The sequence below is a fragment of the Felis catus genome, chromosome E2 (assembly GCF_018350175.1).
Source record: "Felis catus isolate Fca126 chromosome E2, F.catus_Fca126_mat1.0, whole genome shotgun sequence".
Lineage (NCBI taxonomy): Eukaryota > Metazoa > Chordata > Mammalia > Carnivora > Felidae > Felis > Felis catus.
In genome coordinates, this window is record NC_058382.1 from 31,675,664 (window position 1) to 31,697,900 (window position 22,237).

Below are 22,237 nucleotides of genomic sequence, written 5' to 3' on the forward strand. Positions count from 1 at the left end.
GTTGAGAGATTTTTCCCAGGAGCACAATCAGAAATAGTTTATGCTCTTAGAAGATGAACACGTGTCTTTCATTTCTGCAGACTTTATAGATGCTTATGGCGAAACTCAAAGTCATCAGAACGAAAAGGAAGTTTTGTCAGTCATTTGCTATAATAATAGTCCTTCTAGAACTTGAAGGGGGAAAAAAAGCTTTGTTCCTCCTTCCCCTCCTTGAAATGGTTTGGAATCTCCTGAATATGTAAGTTTGTCAAGAACGGCTAAGTAGTCAGGGGACAGGGCCCCTTTCGTCCACATGGAAACGCATGACAACAGTGGAATGTGGTGGAAGGGGCAGCCAGCCAGATGCCCAGGTCTGGCCCAGGCCTGGCTCTCCCACTTTCCGTCAGTTAACTGTGGGTGAGGCAGCCCTCACAATGGGGATCAAATACCCACCTCCCCCATCTCCCTTAGTTTGTAAAACTCGAACTAACACAGTGCTGGGTACTAAGAGTCTTTTGGACATTGAAACAATATACAGAATGTAATTCTTGTAATCAGGAGTTGCTCTCTTCTTTCCCACTAAAAGATTCCCTCTTAGGAGTTTATTTTTCTTGTCCACTCTGCAGTGTGTGGCTAGTAATATTTCCCCATCAAGTTCTGGGTTTTTCTGTATTTTTTTTTTTTTTGAAGCTGGCTTATCTTGCCGAATCTTCTAGCAGAAACCATTTCCCCTGAAATCTTTATCATGTCACCAAGAGTTATGTAAATGCTACCTGTCCTTCATTATTTGTTGCAAAATTTAGGGACAAGGAGGAAGACCGTATATGTTTTCTTAAAATCAATGGCCAGCACATTACTGTAAAACCTATTGATTAAAAACACAAAGTATAATGTTAGTCATTTAGTCTGTGAAGTGATGCAATAAGGGAAGAAATTTATCCTTTGACTTTTGCATTAACCTTTTATTGACTGCTTGCATACCCATAATTAACACACACTTTAGCTAAAGTGGTTAATTTTAGCACGGTGACCAGTGCTCGCTAATGTAGCTGAAATCCGGATCACCCAGATGTAAGTGTGGCCCTGGGGGAAATCAGCAGGGCTGAGGCCCTGTGTGAGTTACACCTGTGGGGAGAGAGTCTGCTCCCATCGGCCAGCCAACACTTCTCCGTTGCTTCCTGTCGTGTCACCAGGTCCTTCGGGGTGAACCATTCCTAGTATCGAGGGGTTTTGGGGGTGGCTCATAGCATCCTTGGAATCGAAATGAAGTGCATTCGAGAGGGAGAGAGATGCCATATGTGTGATTTTCCTTTGCTCTCTTGGTAATGCTTCACACAAGGGGCCGGGGGGCTTCTGGGTAGCTTCAAGTTCATTTGCTCACCAAGAAGCATTAAAAACAGGATTTGCTTGGGGCGCCTGGATGGCTCAGTCAGTTAAGCATCCAACTCTTGGTGTCAGCTCCGGTCATGATCTCACGCTTCGTGGGATCAAGCCCCGCCTCGGGCTCCACGTTGACAGCGTGGAGCCTGCTTGAGATTCTCTCCTCTCTCTCTCTCTCTCTCTCTCTCTGTCTCTCTCTCTCTCTCTCTCAAAATAAATAAATAAACATTTAAAATTTAAATAAATGGGGGCGCCTGGGTGGTGCAGTCGGTTAAGCGTCCGACTTCAGCCAGGTCACGATCTCGCGGTCCGTGAGTTCGAGCCCCGCGTCGGGCTCTGGGCTGATGGCTCGGAGCCTGGAGCCTGTTTCCGATTCTGTGTCTCCCTCTCTCTCTGCCCCTCCCCCGTTCATGCTCTGTCTCTCTCTGTCCCAAAAATAAATAAACGTTAAAAAAAAATTTTAAATTTAAATAAATGAATAAAATAGGATTTTAGGATGCGAATAGAGAGAACAAGGTTGAAAGGGGAAAAGATCATTTTCTTACTGTTTGAGCGGGTCCAGAATGATCTACTCTCCTTGGGAGCGTGGAGTTTAACGAGATTTTTTTTTTTTTTCAACCTTCTTGAGAAAAGCCATCCAGCTGTGGTCATTAAAACCAGCTTATCTGCGTGCAGAGACCTATTTGGATGACAGCAGCACCCCCTTGTTTTCTGGGTACAAGTTGATCTCAAGTAGAAATACCATTTGAACCAAAAAACAAAAGCCAGCGTTTTCATGCCATCATACCCGGATGGTCCCTGCACGCACTACACTGTGTCGTCAGCCGCATCTCAGTTTGGAGGCAAGACCGTCCACGTCCCCTTGGCAGGCAGGCCCATGGCACACGGATGTTGTAGTAAAAGGCGGGGGCGGCGGGGGGCGGGGGGGGGGAGTAACTGACAGGTGGGGAGCATGGCCAGCATATCAGCCAGGACTCTCTGGTCGCAAGTGACAGGAAACCCTAACTCAATAACGAATTGTGAAACTGAAAAAAGTCTAAGCATACCCGGCTTCAAGTGAGGCTTGATCCAGCTGTGAACAGTATCACCCAGGAGCCAGCCCCTTGCCTCGCATAGCAAAATGACCGTGGCGGTCCCAGAGGGTGCGCCCTGATGGTTCACAGGAGATGAGAGAGGCTTCTGCCGCAGCCCCCACACCAGGCCTCTGGTTTAGTGTCTCCCTCTGGCCCTGGATTGGGTCACGTGCTTCCCTGTAAGCCTCTTCCCGTGGCTGGGTGAGTGTGGTGTGCTCCTTGGGTGGAGCCAGTCAAGGCTGTCCCCTGCTGTAGAGATGAAGCCGATCCCACCAGACCACGTGGCCAAGCACGGGGAAGGGACAGGTTGCCTGCAGGAAAAGTCCCGTCTTCTTGGTGCGGGAAGGTAGGGATAGACACAGGCTGCAGATGTTCACCGGGGTCAGCATTCCTAAAACACGCCCTGAGAGAACTTAGGGCCCCTTTATTTTGCATACCGTAGAGCGTATGTGCTAAGCAACAATCCGACTTTCTCTCCCGCAAATGCCAAGGCAGTCCGGAAGAGCCGCCGCTCAGAAAGTCGGACGACGGCGCCTTTTGTTAATTCTAGGTCTTCGGGAACAACTGTTGGGTCTTTCCGAACCTGAGCGTTTTCGCCCGTCGCTGGAAAGCTGTCGCAGCTTGGATACGTACACCTCAGCATCCTGGAGTATCACATCGCGACAGGATTCAGCCACGGGCTCCATTTGGCTCGAGCCAGAAAGAACTGCTTCCGAGTCTCCAGAGCTTCTAGAGAGAGCCGGTCCGGAGGCCCCCCACCCAGCTGGTATGAAGGGAGGGCACTGTCACAGGGACCACAGGCAGCTCGCTCTATGCTTGACTTTACCGTCTGTCCTTCGCTCGTGCTCATAGTAGACGTAACGGCAGTGGTAATAATATGTAATATCTGCTGAGTGCTTCCTGCGTGCCCGGCAGTGTCCTGAGCACTCCGCATGTATTAATCGATTTAACCTTTGCAACAGCCCCGTAAGTAAGTGTTAGCATCATCATCATCATCCCCACTCGCTCACCGTTAACCACGACGCTTCGACCTCCCTCCTGCCCCGTCTTAGGAGATGAGCCAAGAGGAGGCAGAATGAGTGATCTGAGCAAGAGAAGTTAAAACTGAAAAGGGGCTGTGCCTTCAAGCAATTCTCGGTCCCCTCTTTCTCAGAAAGTTCCGCGGTCTGGCACGGTGTCGAATCAGGCAGTTCGATCTGAGGTGGCCGTGACCGTCCTCTCCTGTGGGTCAACGCATCACCCGAAACAGCGAGCCCTCTGCTGGGCCCCATCGCCACCTTCTGGAAATTGGCCAGGAGCACTGGTATTAAAAGGAGTTTCAAAGCGACCTGAAAGATCTGAATTAAGACCCTAAAGAAACCCAACCAAGGGCTCTACCTTTAGCCCAGAGGGAGGCAGCGAATGTACACAGCTCCTAGGCTCTCAGGGCCTGGATGCAAAGGAGCTGGTGCCCGCACCAGCCAGGCTTTGGGTTGCAGAACATCGCAGAACCAGAAGGAAACCTTTACCCAGAAGAAAAGCTGGTGGGAAGCTTCTAGAACGCGGCCGAAGCCAACCTCTGCAGCAGAGGATTGAATATTTGTCACGCTTTCTCAAAGTGAGGGGGCAAACCCGCTTGACAGGTGAAAAAGCATCTCTATTGACTTTTTACAAACCTTATGATATTCTAGGTGGATCGACACTTATCATAGCCCTTTAATCTGCCAGCCAGGATAATGTGCGCGCAGATAATTTATCCGCTGAGAGGTTGAAATGCTCAATTTGGAATAACTTTCCCCACCTAGTAAATTGAGCATCGCTCTGTGATTCTGAAGCAGAGAGAAAGCGCAATTTGCAAAGCTGTGCCGAGTTCCTTTGTAATTAGTCGCAGCTTCCCCTGAATATTAATTCCCTCCCATGCCTTTCATGTGATTTAGAGACTGTCTCTAGAACTACAGAGATGCACCCTCAGAACCACGACAGCAAGCGACAGAGTGTCAAACACCTATTATTAAGTAGCCTGCAGAATGCACCCTCTGTTCTTTAGTGCTGTGTGGGGCTTATCAGTGCAAACAGTTTAATATTTATGCTAAGAGGATTGTCAAAAGCAGCTTCTGTTGCTTTAATTCTTGTTTTAAATAAATAATGAGAACATTTAAACACATTACTCTTCTTGGGGCCCTGAGGTCAGCTAATCTTATTATTTATGAAGTGATGTGCTACATAATAGTACTTAGCGCATGTTAACAGACGCTATTATCAGGGTCTGATGCGGAGAGCCGAAGATATATTGGAATGTTATGTGTAATGTACGACGGATTGAGTGCATAGGATGCCGGTATAGCAATTAACCACGCGAGAAAATAGGTATAAAGTTGAAGTATGTTTTCCCGCGGGGATCCCCTCACCATTAATAATTCCCCAGAGAAGACGATGTCTTTTCGTCACGAACCTTCTCTACCACCGCGCCTGGAACGAGGGCCAAGGAGATTCCGTTCTTTGATCTCTTCATAGCTAGCCCCACACGGAAGGCAAACCGTGGGCAGGACCACTTTTTAACGGATTTAGAGAACAAGGCAGAGGCGGTGGGGGCGGGGAGGAACCCTTCCTGCTCTTTCAAGTGGACTCACGGTACTTCTTTTGAGCCTATACCCTTCCACCGCCCTGCGCTCCCAGACAGGAGGGAAACTGTTCATTTCGCATTGCAATTTGTTGCATTCTCTTATTACATGCTCTCTGATCCTCGTTTCGCAGACAAATAAAGCCAAAGCCACTGAGCTTTCCCAGACCAATTTTAAATAAGCCGGTCTCTCTGAGAGGTAGATGCCTGCCAGGGGGTGACGGTGTCGCCCCAACTTTTTTTTTTTTTCTTACAAGGCTATAATTTAGTTGCATATGATAATTAATTTCTCTACTATTGATGAATAATCCATTTAATAAAAACCGTGATTTAAGTGTTTTCCTTAGGGAGTAACTCTTGCTAGCCTTTTAATTTAATTTTGTGGAAGTTTTCCCCACCTATTCATCAGTGGAAATGATTATTAACCTCTATTTGCATATATCCTTATAAATCGGTCTCTCCTTGGAGTGCCTTTTTCTAAGCACAGCAAGCTGGGACACTTGTAAATCTCTAGAATCTCCAAAGTCAATCCCAGCCTGTAATATTGTTTAATCTATTCTTGGACGTTTTAATGCCGTAAATTCAATTTAATCTTTCCCAGTAATCTAGTAATACATCGAAATCCCACAAACATTTAAATCTGATAATGGCTTAATCACACACTTTAAATAACAGTTGAGATAATGAAAAAATAATTCACCATTTTAAAGGCAGAGTAACTGAATTTCCCTGGTGATTGGCTTCTGTGGAGGCCACTGGAGATAATACAAAGCAGGGAATTGAAAAAGGAAAAAGCAGTTCCGGCACCATGAAGAACAATTCTTCTGTCTTAGAAGCACCTGCTTTCTGCCTGGTGAACTCATGATTCTTTCGTCTCATCACCACCACCACCGTGGAGGATTGTCTTTGGAATGTTTGGCAATGTCGTTCCAAACTGCACACGGGTTTGAGTCTTCTAGGAATTTCTTCCCATGGATTAATTACCTCTTCCTATTCTTCCAGGTGCCAGTCCCGAATTGCCCGAACTTTACCTGTGGATCAGAAGCCAGAATGTCGGCCATATTGGGAAAAGGATGATCCTTCGATGCCTCTGCCGTTTGATCTCACAGACGTCGTTTCAGAACTCAGAGGTCTGCTTCTGGAAGCCAAACCCTAGAAGGAGCACAAGTCTTAGGTGGAGGAGGAAAAGATATTTTTTGGCTTCCTTCCTCCAACCATGTCATGGGCTTGGACAAGGGTAGACTTGGCCTTTAGATTGTAGAACCTGGGTCCCAGATGGAAAGAGTAGGGAATGGAGCCCATGAATATTAAAACGTTTAAAAAATGACGCAGTGTTATAATCTGATTCGGTATGAAACAAGAACCTGCCCCCAAAATACTGTTCCTCTCTTGGATTTTTAAGGTGAGGACTTCATCTCCCAAGGGCCATGGTGACAGAGGTGAGCCCAGCCTATGACAGAGCCCATCCTCCTTTCCACCTTCCCAAACCTGTTCAGAGACTCTAGAGTAGAAGACTCTGAAGTCATCCAGGGGGAGATGGAATCTAGATCCGTTCTGCCCAGTTTCTCATGACGTCATCTAGAGGCTGTGCTGTCCAGTAGGTAGCCGCTAACTGGGTGTGGCTTCTTAAATTCCATTTCAGTTGTAATCAAAACTTCAGTTCCTCGACTGCCCCAGCCACATGTCAAGTGCTTAATAGCCACATGTGGCTGGTGACTAGCGTATTGGGCAGCACAGATGCAGGACCTTTTCATCATTGTAGAAGGTTCCGTTGGATCACACTTCCATAAAAAGTTTGAGAGCAGGAGAGTCTCTTCTCTACTGTCTGTAGTCCCTACCCCCATGGGCGGAACGAGTCGTTAAAGAGTTGCCACTTGCCCTTCTGTGAGACAGACCTCCATAAAAGCCCGAGTTACGAGTTCTCTATCTGCCCCCAGGAATGAAGAGGTGTCAGAAATTAAAATGCACTCGACATCTGTCGTGAGGAAGTTTCCCTGATCTAATGAAAGAGACCCAGCCCTGTTTGCATTGCTTCGTGGATGTAGCCTGCACATGCATTTTTCTAGAATCACCCCCATTCATAGGTGGTAGGTCGAGGCCTGAGGAGCCCCGGGGCCCCGTCCTGATGACATCGGTGCCTCAGAAGGGCGATGGATAGTAGAGGTTAAAACCTGGGCTCTGGTTTTAGAGTGCCTGGGTCAAAACACACACCGGCTTTGTGACCTTCGGCACGTCACCGTGCCTCAGTTTCCTCACCTGTATGATGGAGACACGAAAGGCACCGACTCACGAGGGGAAGATGAAGTGGAGTAACCTGGCTACAGGCGTAGAATGAATTCTGACAGGTAGTTAGATACCCAGTGCATATTAGTATTATTATGTGTCAGTAAAGCTGACCTGATGTAGACGTTGTCCGTCCATCCCATGCCCATGTACCAGTTTTGTCCCTTTTTGGCTTGGCTCCTGCCCTTCGGTGACCCCGGAAATCGCGAGAGTAGTTAGCCCCTCTCCCCAGCCCATTGCCTTCTCTTGTAGCGGTTTACAGCGGTAGGTTGGAAGCTGAGCAGCTGTTCGGCCCATTGAGAGGCGCGCGGAGAACCAAACTCCGTCCCGCCATTAGACCCTCCCTGGTTCAAGGTAGCGTCCACTTCTGCGGAGATAACCCCCGCGAGGCCGCGTGACCCAAAGAAGCCAGGGCTTCATCGTCTGGAGACTCCGTTCTCTCAGTCCTCAGTCTCCTCAACAGCAGACGAGAGACAGGGTGCCGCCTCCCCGGGCGCTTGTCGAGATTAAATGAGATCGCGGAGGTATGGAGCGTGTGGCGCATAGAAATCGCAGCCCGGGGAACCCAGGCCGCGTAGCCTCCTGTTTTATTTAGTCCCAGCGCTTGTTCTGTGTTAAAGTTCCTTAGGTGCCAGGATTTAAAAATGGGGAGATTTCGTATAAAGTAAAAGCGTGCGTATCCTCTTCAGAAATTCCGAACATCTGGCAATGAGCTAAGTAGTGTCTTCTCGCTCTTAGGCGGGATGTGAGCCCTCCATGGCCCCTGTTGCTCCCTATTACCATTGATCCTAAACCCGACCCCTGGTGTCAGCACTCTCCAAACCCGCTTGCTTGCACCCCTGCCTTAGACGTAGATAATCATGCTTAGTGCTTAACCCCAATATGTGTGATGACTGTTGAGCTATATTTGTGAACTACTTGTAGTAATATGTCTTGTACCTCATAAAACATTCATAAACAATAAAACTATTAAAAGGATAAGATAAGAACCCGAGAGAGGCGCTCTGCTCTTTCCTCCGTGCGACGCTGGTGGCTGGGCCTGCTTCCTCGGCTTGGGTGGGGCTAGTCGGTGGAGATAGTTCAAGTCCTCCAGGTGGGGCCTGTGATGCACAGCCAGGCTTGGAGGAACCACTCCCTGGAGCGAATCCAGAAGGGGAGACCTCGTTTTCGCGGAGGAAATGATGGCTTTCGACAAGCAGGAGCTCAGCGCGTTTGAGGCTGACGTGGTCTCTACTGGGAGGTTTCGGGTGGGCAGAAGGAGGGACGGCCAGAGACGATAAAAAGTGGGTTGCGGCGGGCACTGGCCATCAGTTCCGTTCCCGCAGGGCCAAGGGAAGGCCTGTTTCTCCCCCGAGAGCCAGGGAAGGACTCACCTGGGAACAGGGGCCGTGTGCGTGGTTGAGGGAGTAGGAGGCCTGGCCCTGGGACCACCTTGAGTGAGCTGTCCCCTCTGTGCTTCCTGCCGGCTTCCCCATCCCCTGGGCCCAGCCGTCCTGAGAAAAGTAATCTGACGAGAGAGATCCCTGTGCGCTGAGGTCCTCCTGACTCCCTCTCCCTTCAAACCTTTCCCTCGCTCCCACAAACCTTTCCTGACCACCTCGGTGGCAGCGGTGAGCCCCGAGCATCCAAGGCACGCCCCTGCCTTCCAAGGGCTCCTCTGTGCCAGCCCCCGTGCCGACTGCCAGGGATACGCAGTGACCCAAACAGGAGCCTATCAGGGGGAGACGGACGGTAAACCGGCAAATGAAGAGCAAGATGGTCGTACGTTCCAGGAAGGGAACCCACTGGGTGCTGGGGATTGATGACAGCTGGCTTCGATTGGGCGGTCAAGGAAAGAAGGTGACAGGCGATGGGGAAGAGGTTTCCAGGAAAGGGAACCGTGGTCGCGAAGGCCCTGAGGCAGGAAGGCGCAGGGGCAGGAGAGAGGCAGCTCCGGAGCTTGTAGGTTTGGTCCCAAGTGCCCAAGAAATACCCAAGGGGTTCCACGCAGGGAGGGGGCGGGGCAGCCTACCGTGATATTCTTGTGCTTTGAGATGATGGCCCTGGCACTCCACGGTGTCTCTGAGAGAGCCGAGGGACCGCCCGAAGGCACCGCTTTCTAACTGGGACCCCACACCCGAGGCGCAGATCTCAACAAGGGGCAGGTGTCCTGCAGATGCCTCCAAGTGCATGAAGGGGCGCCTCGCCCTGCTGCCTCACTGCAAACAGCTCCCCCCCCCGCCCCCCGCGGCCTCCTCAGCAGCCTCCCACCCAGGGGAGCTCGCTAGACAGAAAAGAGCGGGGTCATGGCATCGCTTGTGACACAATTTTAGTAATAAGCTTCTAAATCCATCACCAACTGAATCGAGGGATGCTGGAAATGAGATTCCATAGGCCCTAGTTAATAGACACCCCACATGCAGCAGCAGGTCTGCGTGTTTCGGGGGAAGGTAATTTCGAATGCGACTGTTGTTTTTTGGTGGGTTTTTTTCCCCTTCTCCTGCTCTAGTTAAGGCTGATTTTACCACTGGGCAAATTGCATACATTTGGATCCATGCCACGCTAAATACTGTTTATTTTGGAGATCTGTCAGAGGCAAGTGCATGGAAGACGGGGGGGATTCTTATTTGAAAAGGCAATTCTCATCCAAGCAGATTGAGAAGGAGAGGAGAGAGCGGATCTGGATGTGCTGAAGTGGTAATGCCATTTATTCAGTTTGCCTTTGTTACTTTGTGATTAAATGGTATTTTTAATTAAGTCTCATTGAGAGCCATGGGTGCCGCGGTGGTGAAATCAATTTGACAACCATAAAGGGGGAGGAAAGGCCCAGGAGTGTTGTAACGATGACGATGGGGGCTGCCGGAAAGCCGGGCGGCTTTAGAAGCTGGAGTGGGGAAGGGGAAAGGCACTAGTAATGACTTCCTGCAGGATGGGGCCACCTGCGACTGCTGGGTCCCGGAGGCCGAGGCCGGCTTCAGAGGTTGTCAGGAAAAGGATCCCCCCAGCCCGGCCCCCGTCCACACAGGCCAGTCCCAACTCCTATGCTGTCCGTACCGTTTGGAGGCAAGACGTCCTTCCAGATAACCTGCCCAGCCCCTTCCCCCGTGATTGAAAACTGGTCCCCTCTGCACCCCTGTTGTATTTAGCCCGTGACCGTCAACCAGATTTCCTTCTGATTCCTGGGCAGCCGTCGAGGCTTCTGGCTGCGGACCTCCCCACCCAGTTCGAATCCTGGCCCTGGGTCTGACTCTAAGGCTGCCATCCGTTCAAACCTCTGTTTTCTTGTCCACAAAATGGGAATAATGGTAATGTATCTCCCCCCCCCCCCCCGAGATCGCTGGCAAGATCGAGGAGTGGCACAGAAAAGGCCTTCACGGTACTGCCGTCTGTAGATCTTCAGTGAGGTGTGAGCTACAACGGTCATCCTCCCAGTTTCCCCTGATGGCAGTTGTCGCTTCGTGACGCAGGCAAATCCCTCGACCTCTCTGTGCCCCAGTCGTCGTTTATATAACAGGGATGCTGGTAACGCCCCGCTCGCTGGATTGCTCTGTCCCCGCGACCGTGCACGTTAAGTGATTCACGTCAGGTCTCCTACCTCGTGCCGGAATCATCCGTTACGATTTATATTCTCCCGTTTGCACCTCACGGCCCCTGGTTTTGTTTTTGTTTGGTCTTGTTTTGTGTTCCTGGGCAGATGGCATGGAAGTTTTTATAAATGAGATAACTGTGAAAAATGATTCTTCAGTGTTCCCATTTCTCCAGCGGGATGAGATCACCCGTTGCGATTTTAGATTTGCGTAAAAAAAAAAAAAAAAAAAAAATTCTTGCCGCCACCTTCTAATGGATGATCTGTGTACAACAATTGTTTATCGACTCTGAATGTCTAAGCACCAGGGTCAGTCTGTTTCGAGGGGAGGGAAGCATTAATTAACTTCCAGCATTAGATTCAGTGATTCTTTTCCAATGATGCAGTGCGTGACTTTGCCCGCGTTTAATTTTCATCAGTCGTGAAAGAATCGAGGGAAAATAGTTCCTCTGCACATGGGTGTCAAGCTAAATGGATAACAGCAGATACAGATCTGTTTGCCTGTCTGCACTTGCCTTTAGACAAAATTCATCAATTTTACAAAAGCCACTCACTAAACATGGCACCAATACAAATGAAGTGCTTCTAGCACGAAGGTTTTCCTGTCGCTTTTTAATCTGGTAAGTGCGGGCGCTTCCTGCTGAGGGATGGGAAGTGCTGGCCTAGAACAGCACTGTGCCCCCACGGATGGGGACACAAAGGTCAAGGCCATTCTCCCTGAAGTTCGGGAAAAGCCCGGTGGTTCCGGACCCTGTGTGCTCAGAGCAAGTCTGACCCGCTTCGTTAGTGTTAGTGATTGGCCGCAGGAAGTCTCTCCGCAGCCTTGCTAGCTATTAACGATGAAATAAAGACCACAGATTAGCATGCCCTGAGAGGTGCCCGTTTCAAAGGCCTCCTACTTGCCCTTCCCAGCTTCTGAGCCAGGGAGGGGGTCTGCGAGCTGAACGGGACCCCACAGGAGAAAGTCCTCACCGCACCCCAATGGAGACGGCAGTGGAAACGCTTGTAAAACGCGGGAGCCCCGTGCAAATGCAAGGAAGCAAGATTGTGATTATTTCGTGGGACCGGTCGGATTTGGGTGGGAGACGGAAGGATCGGCGTGCATTTTGCTCACTTCCCATCAGGCGAGGCCGGTGTAAGGCGGGGGCTGTACACGGCTCACGGGCGAGGCCCCAACAAGCGGCTGGAACACCGGGGGAATGTGAAACAACTTCTGCCCAAGAGTCGTGTCGGGGCCCCCTTTTAAAAGTTTTCGCGCCCCCTGTGAAAATGCCCGTACCTGCGGAGAGGCAGGTGCCGCACTTGGGGGGCACACCCGCACAGAGGGAGCATTCTTTCCTTGGTTTCTGTGCAAAACTGTCGTCGCCAGCTGAAAACCCTGCTCGTCCTTCCAAAGAGGGAATCCTGTTTTTCACTTGGGAGCACCCACCGTTAACCCAGCAGCCCCAGGGCCCCGGCAGGGCTGCGTCAGTTTCTCAGAGTAGCTACAGCTACCCCCCGTAACTCATCCCGTACAGAACACTGGACCTCCGGTCACCCTCCTGCGCCCCGCCCCCCAACGCTTCAGAGATTTCCAGTTGATTATGCCTTGATTAGGGTCGGGGAAAAGCAAGCCAGGTATATAGGATTCCCATTGTCCCCTCCGCTGCTCCCTACCAGGGTCAGGCTGAGCGGCCCCTCGGTGAACATGTGAACAATCAAGGCCTGTTTACCATGGACGTTTAGGGGTTTGTTTTTCTCTTTTTTTTTTTTTTTCTCAAAATCAAAACAGAGTTTCGTAGGCAGCGTATTTCATACATGCCTCTTGATCAATGGAATGATCTGTCAGAAGTCATTAAAGCCCCCATTAGCTTGAATGCATTCAAAGCTAAACTATTGGATCACTGAAGGGCCGTGGTGATTGTTTTTAATATACTGTACATTGATTTCTCCCTGTGAGCAGTAACATAAGTTTGAAACTAACTGTGTATGACTAAGGCTTCATTTGCTGTCTCCAGTCCTCTGTGAGAAGCATGGTTTCACTTCGACCAGAAATGTCTGTGTATAGTTTTTAAAGAGACACAGGCCTTGTTAGATTTCCCAAGGTTTAGGCTGGGTCGGGTTGGTTTTTTTTGTTTGGTTTGGGGTTTTTTTTCCCCGAGCTTTCTCCCGTTTCTTTGTGCCCATTAAGTGAGTTGTGCGTGCAGAATGAGACAGGCATCCCTGCCAGGGACCTCAAGTGAAGGGCGGTGGGGGAAATTTTTCTGAAAGCATGAAGCCCCAGCTGAGGCCAAAGTCGAAGTGAATTTGACAGCCTTGGGCTAGCAAAACTCTGCCCACACAAAACAACAGAAGTGTGGCCGTGTCAGGGGCCTCCTGGCTGCGGCACCGTGAGGAGGGTGTGAAGTTGAAGGTGGAAAAGCCAGGTGGGGAAGCTGGCCGAGGCCCCCCCCCGCCCCCCCACCCCGCCTGCCTGTGGCTGCCATATTGCCAACCCTTGGGAGTGTTGGTTCATCTTCTCGGCCTTAGCCAAAATGGATTCTTCTAACACTCATGGGTTCCTCCCCAAATACCAGACGCTGTGCTAGGATCACCAGGTCCCTCTCTTCAGAGCCCTGCTCCTACTTAGCATATCTGCTCTCAGCCCTTGCCCATTTTAATACAGAGCCTGAGAATAAGAGAGCCGTTTGGCCAAAGAAGCAAGAGTTATCACATTTGCAAAGGCCTGTCTCCCAAAGAGGAGTTTTTATACATCGTACCCATTTTACAGATGGAACAGTTAAAGCCCAGATGGGAGAAATCAAGTTATTTAAGATGAATTATAGAAACTGGGTTTCAAGTTGCTGGCATGTATTAAGGTGCGGGAAGAATATAAACATTCTCGGACCCAGCTCGCAAATACACCTAATGTATGTGGAAGAAGAAGAAAGTTCCAGATTGCTCCCAAGAACAAGAGCAGCCTACCCCTCCGATTCCAGCCCAGAAAAGAAGAAATTCTGTTAGTCTAGAAAATAGTTTGTGTGCCATTAAGTCTTTTTCCCTTGGGCCGCAAGTTCCACAAAATGTTGGGGATTTTTAACTACCCAAACAGGCCATCGGAATTTATGGTGCAGGATATTAAAATCAGGCCAGGATTCATCACCCCAAACACACGGGTCAAGCAAAAGTCACAATAGTAAAATCTAGAGCAGGAGTCAGCAAATTACAGCCTACAGCCAAATCTGGCCCATCGCTTGTTTTTATAAAATAAAGTTGTATGGGAACGCAGCCACACGTCTGTTTCTGTATCATCCACGGCTGCTTTCTCACTCCCATGACAGAGGGGAATGACTACAGCAGAGACCACAGGACCCACAAAGCCTAAAATATTCACTACCTGGCCCTTTACGGAAAAGGCGTGCTGACCCCAAGCCTAACGCCGAGGAGGGGCGGTATCATCAGCAGTCGAGCATGTTAGGCGATTAACATCTTGTCTAGTACTTACTAATTACTCAACACGTATTAATGACGATGATGAATCTTATTATGGTATCCCAATCAAAACACTCAGGCCTGGGGCGCCCGGGCGGCTCAGTCGGTTAAGCCTCTGACTCTTGATTTCGTCTCGGGTCGTGCTCTCACGGTTTCGCAGGTTCCAGCCCCTGGCCGCGCTCTGTGCACTGACCTCGAGGATCCTGCTCAGGATTCTCCCTCTCTCCCTGTCTCACTGCCCTTCCCCAGCTCAAGCTCTCTCTGTCTCTCTCGAAATAAACTTAACACACACACACACACACACACACACACACACACACACTCATGCCAAGACGCCTCTCTGTACAGCAACATGGAAAAAAAACATTCGAGGGCAACACTATTACGGGACAAAATAGAATCAACAGCCAAACCTAAGGCTCTCCCCGAGTTACAGAAGCCTGAGCGATGTAGACAGGAGAAGCCATCCCGAGGTGGATGGTCCAGGCGTCTTGTCTCGCGGTGGCCAGGTCTGCAGGGAAGCAAGCCTGATCTTCTGAGTCCAAGTGCTGAACAGACAGGCAAGGGATCTTTCCTGAGCCCTTCTGCTCCTGTAGCAAGACTGAGAATATTCTAATGCCTCATTAGGAGAGGTGGGGATCTGGTCCATGATTTTTTTTTTTCCCCCAAGGCGGGCGGTGGGAGGGCACATCTATGCTCTCTAACTCCTAGAGCTGACTAACCTGTCATTAAAAAGGGTCAGTAGAACACGGCTGCTGCTGCTGCTGTGGTTAACTTCCTACCCAGCAGCCTCTGGTTCTTAGAGTTTCTGTTAAGGAATTCCAAAGGGCTCATTTACGTTCAGTTCAGGCCGTGTAGTTGTAATGAAGTTGCAAAGCGTCCGTTGATTTTTTTTTTCTCCATCCCTTGACGTGCTGTTCGGTTCATTTTGCCTCCCAGAAGCCTCTGCGCTGTGCCTCTGCTGTCCAGACTCGCCCAGAGTGCCTCGGGTCTACACTGCCTCTCTCGCCACCTGAACCCTTGAGTCGCTTATAAGTCACCCTGTGTGGATCATTTTTGCTTGTCCCGTCACCAGAGTGTTTATGAACATAACCTCACCTGTCAGATTTGGCTTCCATATTGGACTCTCAAATCCTAGAGGGCACAGAGCTCACAGCATCTAACCTTTGCTTCCATTTTAGTACATCCCCTAAAACCCAGAATGACACCCCCAAGTCAGTTAATATTTATTAGCTATCAATCCAGCGAACTTTTATCTGACACGTGAGAGGCACTCGAGAAGTGTTTGTTGGCTGGCTGTTAGGGTGAAATTAACCTGATAACACATCGGATCTCCACTGGCAGGATCTCCACTAAGATTTTCTGGCCACGGCTTACAAGGCTGCTTGGAACCTACCCCTGATTTCTCTCTCCTACTTCACCTCCTAAAACTTGCTTCTCTTCTTCGTTCCGGCCCCACCCGATGTGGCACAGCATCCCGAATCCTTTCGTGGCTCTGGCGCTGCGTGCTAGGGGCGCTGGCCAGGAGCACAGCGGAACTTAGCGGCAGGCCGGAAGACGGAACTGAGAACGGGTGGGGCCAGGGAGGCCTTGCCCGACGCAGTAAGTGTCCCCAAGAGGCGTTTGATCAAGGAGGCGCCGATATGAGAGCCAAGGCATCTGAGCCGGTGGCTGGGGCTTGGCGGCAGGGGTCGGCAAGAGGTCTCGGTTCTGTCCGGGATTTAAGGGTGGCAGAGAAGCAGCCCAAGAAAGCAGCAGAGGAGGCCTTCTCCAAGCAGCGGGGCCTTCAGCGGAGGGATCCAGGTTCAGCACAGCGCCGGAGAGCAAGCTCGCAAGCAACCAAACTGCCTTGGCCAGTGGAGGTTGAGGGAAGGCTGGAAGACTTCGGTGGACGTGAACTTGGGCACTGGGCTTGGACTGGCAAGACAAGGTCAGATCCCACTGCCCGGGATCACACGTCTACTAAGCCCCCGCTGTCACATCACAAACATTTAAGTCAATTATGTGTGCTCAGCAGACACACACACATAAGGGCAAAACAGCCTAATGATTCCATCCCCAAATTCTACGCAGTGAGTACACAGCCTGGAGTATGGGGGATGGGGCCAGACTCTGAGTTCCCTTGTTCCAGAAGTTACCGCATGGCTTGAATCACAAGCCGGCTGTTACACCCGGTGCTCGGCTCTAAAACCACAGCGTGTCTTAGCAACGGAGGGAAAACTGTGCAAAGAGGACATACAGGTGGCAAATAAGCCCATGAAAAGATGGCCAGTGTCATTTGCCATTAGAGAAAGGCAGATGAAGGCCACAAGAGGTAGCCCTAGGCATCTATGACGCGGCTGTCATTTTTTTTTTAATGTTTATTCATTTTTGAGAGAGAGAGAGAGGGGGGTGGGCACAGGGCAGAGACAGAGGGAGACAGAGGATCCAAAGTGGTCTCCATGCTGTCAGCACAGAGCCCGAGGCGGGGCTCAAACCCATGTACTTCGAGATCATGACCTGAGCCAAAGTTGGACGCTTAACCGACTGAGCCGCCCAGGCGCCCCAACGGCTGTCGTTTTGAAGGTAGTGGTAACAACACCTCATGCTGGCAAGGGTATGGAAGAACTGGGGTCACTTACCGATTGACGTAAAAAGGCACAGCCGCTCTGAAAACTACTTGGGCAGTTTCTTGTGAAACTAAACGTACAATTAGCACGTGACGCAGCAATTGCGCTCTTGCCCATTTGTCCCCGAGAAAGGAAATCTCTGTTCACGCAAAACCTATACACGTGTTCATAGTAGCTTGGTTCATAATAGCCCCCAAATGTAAACAGACTTGGGTGAGCGAATAAACATCAGTGCATTGGCCGTGGAATACTACGAAGCAATGAAAAAGCAATAGACTGTCAATACATACGACAGCTTGGATGGATCGCTCAAGGGACTTACACGGAGCAAAAACATCCAATCTCACTTATATGCTGGAAACGTGTATAAAATGAATAATCCCCTTTACCATATAACCTTCTTGAACTAACTGGAATATAGAGCTGGAGAGCAGATTGGCGGGGCCCAGAGGTGAGGGGTGGAAGGAACTGGCTTCTCAGCAGCAGCATGAGAGAGCCTTGTGGTATCTTGATTGTGGGGGGGGGGGCGGTCACATGAATCCACATGTACGACATAGCTGTAGAGAGCTGTCTACACACACGCACGCGCGCGCACACACACACACACACACACACACACACACACATGCACCTGTGAATTTGGAATCAGCTCAATGGATTGAGTCCTGTCCGAGTCTTGGTTTTGATGTTGTGTATCAGTTCTACAAGATGCTGCAATCTGGGAAAACTGGCTGGAGCTTCCTGTACATTTTTTTTTTTTTTGCAACTTCCTCTGAATCTGTAATTCTAACAAAATAAAAAGTTAAACAGGGGTTAAACTGAGGGCTGACTCAGTGGGTTAAGCGTCCGACTTCGGCTCAGGTCATGATCTCATGGTTTGTGGGTTTGAGCCCTGCTTCAGGCTCTGTGCTGACAGCTCGGAGCCTGGAGCCTGCGTCGGGTTCTGTGTCTCCCTCTCTCTCTGCCCCTCCCCCGCTCATGCTCTGTCTCTCCCTCAAAAATAAATAAACACCAAAAAAAATTTTTTTTTTTTCATTTAAACAGGGGTGCCTGGCTGGCTCAGTTGGTAGAGCATGGGACTCTTGATCTCAGGGTTGTGAGTTCAGTCCTCCTGCTGAGCCTAGAGCTTCCTTAGAAAGAAAAAAGTTAAGCAAAAAGACACAATAAAAGAGAGTGTGGCATTTTCCAGCATGGCACCTTCCTACGGGGCCCTTAGGAGTAACTGGACATGATTTCATGCATAGACACCCTCGTAAGAAGGGGCTCAACTCCTGACACCCAAAGCTCGCTCATTACAGCTCAGGACAAAGCCCACCTTGCGGGAACCAACTCCCCCGGGCATTGCTGCCATATCCTTGTGAATCCTGCCGGAAGGAGACCCATCTCCCCATTCGTTGGCATGAGACGTTGACCTTCGGTAATCTGAAATGGCTTACCTGGCCTAGACTGCTCCCAAGTGCCCTTCGAACCCTGTGGATGGGAACCGTCTCACGGCATTATCATAGCAACCCCATGCGATAGTTATATTCCATTTTCCAGGTAAGGACATTTAGGCCCAGAGGGGCCAAATAACTTGCCCGAGATGACAGGGCTAGTAGCTGGCAGAGACGGAATTCAAACCCAGGCAGTCTGGCTCCAGAGCTAGACTGGAGCTCCCTTAACCTCTGTCCCTCCCAGCTTGACCTTAGCACCATTTTCAATTCTGCCCAGGTGCTTGGTTCCACCAGACATAAAAGGTTCCAGATCTGGCAAAGGCAGGAGACAGGGTTACTTCCAGCCGCTGCTGTTTGAAGTGAGTGGTTAGAAACCTGAGCTTTGGGGTAAATCTGAGCCGGGTTCCAGTCCCAGCTGACCTTCCCTACACACACACACACACCACACACACACCAGTGTGACCGTGGGTAAATGGCTTAACCTCTCTGGGCCCCAATTTCTCTTCTTTTAAATGGGACTTCTAGTAGCTCCTATGACGTAGGGTTGTTTGAGGGTTAAAAAGGAGAGAAGGTGAGGCGCCTGGGTGGCTCAGTTGGTTGGGCGTCCGACTTCGGCTCAGGTCATGATCTCGCAGTTCATGGGTCCGAGCCCCGCGTCGGGCTCTGTGCTGACGGCTCAGAGCCTGGAGCCTGCTTCGGATTCTGTGTCTCCCTCTCTCTCTGACCCTCCCCCATTCATGCTCTGTCTCAAAAATAAATAAACGTTAAAAAAAATTTTTTTTTAAAAGAGAAGCTACACAAAGCTTTTAGCATAGTGCAAGACTCCTAGCAATTGCTCAAAAGAGAGAAAATCTAGCTTTTCAAATGAGAAACTTTGCTCTTTGGTGCCGGGTGGTAATTTGGGTGTAGGGGCAGCTACTTTGTGAGCACTGTTGTATAAAAAAGGGCAATTTCTGATCTCCGATGAGAAACCAAGGCACCATCTCATGACTCCCGAAGTTCGAAAGCAGCCCTTGCCCTTCATGGCTTGGAGGCAGTCGAATGAACACGTCCCCTCCGAATGAACTGGACAAGTGAACAGCTTTCAAGCATCACGTCTTCATGGGAAGGGGATCTTGGAGGAGGATCACCTGTAAAGACAGCAGGGATGCTAAGGCACATCGATTCTTAAACGATTCTAGAAGCTACTCCTGTAGGGTTCGGGAGTAAAATTGATGGGTAACAAACACTACCACCCACCCCCCAAAGTTTTTTAAAGAATATTTTAAAATTTGTGTTCGACTTCACAGAAAACTGGAGGAAACCTTCAGATGTGTTCTCACCTTTCTGATCTCGTCTCCTATGACCCTGTCCACCCCCATTCTCAGCCTGCCATCTCTCTCTGCACCATTCACTCTGGCTTCCCCGCACCAAGGACTCACCCACCTCAGGACCTTTGCACTCGCTCTCTGCTCTGCTGGAACTCTCTTCGTCCAACTATCTATGCAGCACCCTCACTTTCTTGGGTTCTTCCTCAACTATCACCTTCAAGCGAGGCATTTCTTGACCACCTTCTACATAATGATGTTTTCGGATTTTCAACCTTAAGTCCAGAATAACATTTTTGCATAAGAGTTTCATTCAGATGTAACTCATATACCATAACCAAGATAACAGTTTTGAGACTGTTAATCTTTACCTCATCTACTCTTATAGACTGTATAGTCAGGATTCTAACATGCATTTTTTTTTTCGGTTTTACTGCATCGGGATGCATCTGTCTTACAGTGGTGAATGCATGTCACAGTTTCACTGACAGTGTTTTGTTTTTTTCTTTCTTCGTGATACATAAAATAACAGTGTATCTTATAATCGCGGGCATCTTTGAACTGATGACATCGGGTGTTTAAGACTTCCACCACCATTTATCCTAAAGCACAGGTTTCAGCAGCGCCGTTGGTAAAGATACAATGTACACTCTTGAACTAGGGTAGAAGGGTTCCATCTGGGGCCAGAGAAAACTGGGGTGGGGGGTGGCGGGCCTCGGGTCAGCAGGTGGTGCTAGGTTCATCCGTGCTGGAAGGAAGGAACTGTTTTCATTTATTTACGATACTCGCTATCCTCTTTAGAATCTTCTCCTGCTCTTCTCCCCGGTTTCTCTTTCTCTAACGCTTGCTGCGGGGATATTCCTTTTCTTTCGCGGATGTTAAAAACAACAATAATGCAAAACTTCACAGTGACTCGGTCTTTGAACACTGACATCAAGGTGCATGTCTAGAGGAAATTTGGGGCTTGCCGGGCTGCCACGGGCAGTCTGCATTTAAATAAGTTGTGACTTTGATTTAAGAACTTGACCTGATGGGTAATATATCCAAAGCAGGAGATGCCGTATATACACTGTTTCCATCGGAAATATCAGGGTTCCGTGTGTGATGTGTTTACTTCGCTGAGTGGTTATGTATTTAATAAATAATGTGTTTCAGTGGGTATTATTTTCATTTCAGTGTTTAATACCTCCACAATATGTCTCAGATTCGGGGTTGAATGGCACCTCATAAATTATGAGCTGTTATTAGCTGCTTTCTCGTTGCATCTTAATTATCAGGCTGAAAAGAGAGGGCAGACTTTTATAAGCATTCATATTTTCTGTTTACAAGGCTTTTACTGGCGTCTAATAAATTTAATTACCTCTAATAAGAAGAGGAAATGAAGTTCTATTTAGCAAATTCATAGCTTTGAAATGCATCTCGTAGCTTTATGAGCATGGCAAGTTCCAGGAAGGTGAAAGCCATTTAAGGAGCAGTTGCGGGGTTAAACTAACTGCAAAACTGGTAAATTATTTTTTGTTTCCATTTTATTGCTTAACCTCCAGGGTAAACTTCAGGCTACCTGATAAAGCAGCCTCTCAGGAACCTAAACTTCACAGGCTTTACCCCCACGGGGCTGAGGCAGATCCCTGTATTAAAGGTGCATTTTTCAAACATAATGTTAAATTTGGGGAATTGATCGTGTAGCTGACCTACTTCTTTCCAAGAGCGGTTCATTCCCAGCCCCTTTGTGTTGCTCGTATTATAAATCCGTTGTTCTTTTAGGAGGGCTCCCCGCCGGTGAGGGGGTGGAGGGAGGAATCAGCACCAGGACCACTATCATCTGAATGAAAGCCACAATGAACTGGATTCAGGCTGCAGAAAAGACAGGTGACTCGGATAAACACTTGTGACAGAGGGTGGGAACATGGAGGAGGCTGCGGCTCATAGGGATCGTGTTTGGGGGAAGAGGGATCCCGTGAAATATTGAAGGGCTTACTTGCAATGGGGCATCAGATGGTCCATTTGGATTTTTTTGGTCAGATGTCTTCCCAAGCGACCCTGCCAGGCATCTTGATTTTCATTTATTGTAGCTTCCGGGCAAGGCAGACCCTTGGAAAAACCGTTCTCCTTAGCGCGAACTCACACTTTCTTGGCCTTTCTTCAAAGACCCCCAAACAGTCCTGGCCTTAATAGGAAGACCCTGTAAATGAGTGAGGGTCTCTGAGAAGTGTCCCCGGGCCTGGAGGCCCTGCCCAGCTGTGACTCGGCCCCACTGCTCGGAAGCAGCCTCGCCGTTCACACTCCTGCTCTCGTCTAGAGTCCGCGGCCTCATCGCTGCCCCAGTGTCCTGTCCTTTCTCTGTCACCTCCCTCTTCCCTCTCCTGTTATTTCCACCAGGACAATGACAACAGCTGTCCCATGGGTCCTTCCGTTTCCAATTGGGCCCTCCTAGACTGTCACCCACGGCAGTGGCCACGGCTGGCTTCCTCTAAAAGAATAAACAGGGGTGCCTGGGTGGCGCAGTCGGTTAAGCGTCCGACTTCAGCCAGGTCACGATCTCGCGGTCCGGGAGTTCGA

The 22,237-nt window shown here is 49.6% G+C and overlaps 1 protein-coding gene across 3 annotated transcripts in view; it reads left to right on the plus strand.

Moving 5' to 3' along the window:
• FTO (FTO alpha-ketoglutarate dependent dioxygenase) overlaps nucleotides 1-22,237 on the plus strand; it is a 440,209-nt gene that overhangs the window by 386,856 nt on the left and 31,116 nt on the right. Inside the window, exons 9-10 of one of the 3 annotated variants that reach the window (XR_006590717.1) lie at nucleotides 2,983-3,198; nucleotides 6,034-6,261. The exons of 1 other annotated variant lie outside the window; for it this stretch is intronic. Coding sequence is in view for 1 of the 2 variants with exons in the window: in XM_003998041.5 (XP_003998090.1) it covers nucleotides 6,034-6,187 (154 nt within the window). In the remaining variant the exon portion in view is untranslated. Of the gene's footprint in view, nucleotides 1-2,982; nucleotides 3,199-6,033; nucleotides 8,309-22,237 lie in introns of those variants that run through there. One more of the 3 variants, XM_003998041.5, reaches the window with a different exon arrangement.